General features: G+C 19.9%; 1 protein-coding gene across 1 annotated transcript; it reads left to right on the top strand.

Moving 5' to 3' along the window:
• Window positions 1–73: 73 nt before the first annotated feature.
• PRSY57_1247500 (methyltransferase, putative) lies at window positions 74–1,360 on the top strand (the record flags this gene model as incomplete). The annotated part of the gene is made up of 1 exon (XM_012908886.2): window positions 74–1,360. The coding sequence occupies one exon, from the start codon at window positions 74–76 to the stop codon at window positions 1,358–1,360; it is 1,287 nt and encodes a 428-aa protein (XP_012764340.2).
• Between the last annotated feature and the right edge of the window lie 287 nt (window positions 1,361–1,647).

Below are 1,647 nucleotides of genomic sequence, written 5' to 3' on the forward strand. Positions count from 1 at the left end.
TTTTTTTTTATATATTTTTTTGATTTTTTTTTTTTATTTTTTTTTTTTTTTTTTTCATGTTGTAACTAGCCAAATGCGAGCTTTTTTCGATTCTGACATTGTCATAAATTTTACCCTCTCAGAAGAAGCAATTGAAAAAGAAAAAAGAATTATAGAAAATAATAAAAGACTAGTTCGAGATTGTCAAAGAGATAAATTGCTATGTGATGTGAAAAAAAACTGGGATAAATTTTATAACCAATATAAAACAAATTTTTTTAAAGATAGGAAATGGTTAAAAGTCGAATTTGATCATATATTTAAAGAAGGTTTAAAAAATTATGATGAAACTATTGACAAAAGTGAAATAAGAAAAAATGAGCAAACCAAACTTGTTTTAGAAATTGGATGTGGTGTGGGAAATTCATTAATTCCTCTTTTAATGGAATATGAAGATTGTAATTTTATAGGAATCGATTTTTCAAAACATGCGATTAACTTTTTAAATGATAAATGGGACAAACTTGTAAGTATGAATAATAAGTTAAAATATGAAAATATGACTGTAGAAAGTAATATGAAGGATAAGTATGAAAAGGAAACAAATAAAAATATGGAATTGGACGGTAGGTTTAAATGTGCTTTTGAAATTTCGTTAAATGATATATGTGAAAAGGAAAAAAAAAATAAAAATATTTCATTAGAAAATAATATAAATGATAGCACCCACAATAATAATGATAATAATAAAAATAATGATAATAATAAAAATAATGATAATAATAAAAATAATGATAATAATGATAATAATAATAAAAATAATGATAACAATAATGATAACAATAATGATAATAATAATAATAAGGATTGTCATATATTGGAGGAACAAAATTGTACAGATATTTATGAATTGAAAAGTTATAAAAAATTTGGAAATTTGATTAAAACATGTGTAGTAGATATTACTTCATCAGATGAAGACAATTCTAATTTTATTTGTGAATATGGTTCCGTTGATATTATTTTATTAATCTATGTATTATCCGCTGTCCAACCTGATAAAATGATAAATGTAATAAATAATTCTTATAAATATTTAAAAAAGGGTGGTTATGTTTTATTAAGAGATTATGGGTTATATGATTTAACACAAGTACGTTTTGCTATTAAAAAAGAAAAAAATATATCTGAAAATTTTTATGTAAGAGGTGATAAAACATTTGTGTATTTTTTTAAAACAGAGGAATTACATGATCTGTTTTGTAAAAATGGACAATTCGAAGAAGTACAAAATAAATATATAACCAGAATTGTTAAGAATAGGAAGAGAAATTTGGAGATGAAAAGAATATGGGTTCAATCCATATTTAGGAAGATATAAGTAGCCAATATAGTTCACATATATATAATATATATATATAATATATATATATATATATTTCACATGGGCAATATATATATTTAAAATTTATGTGTAATAAATAATAAATTATTGTTTTATTTATTTTTTTGTCCATAATTAAAATATTTATTTTAATTTAATTTAATTTAATTTAATTTAATTTAATTTAATTTAATTTAATTTTTTTTTTTTTTTTAATAATATAAATAAATACATGTAAATTTATATTTTGTTGAACTCTTTAATGATTTTATTTAAATAATCAA

The sequence above is a fragment of the Plasmodium reichenowi genome, chromosome 12 (genome assembly GCF_001601855.1).
Source record: "Plasmodium reichenowi strain SY57 chromosome 12, whole genome shotgun sequence".
Classification (NCBI taxonomy): Eukaryota; Apicomplexa; class Aconoidasida; order Haemosporida; family Plasmodiidae; genus Plasmodium; species Plasmodium reichenowi.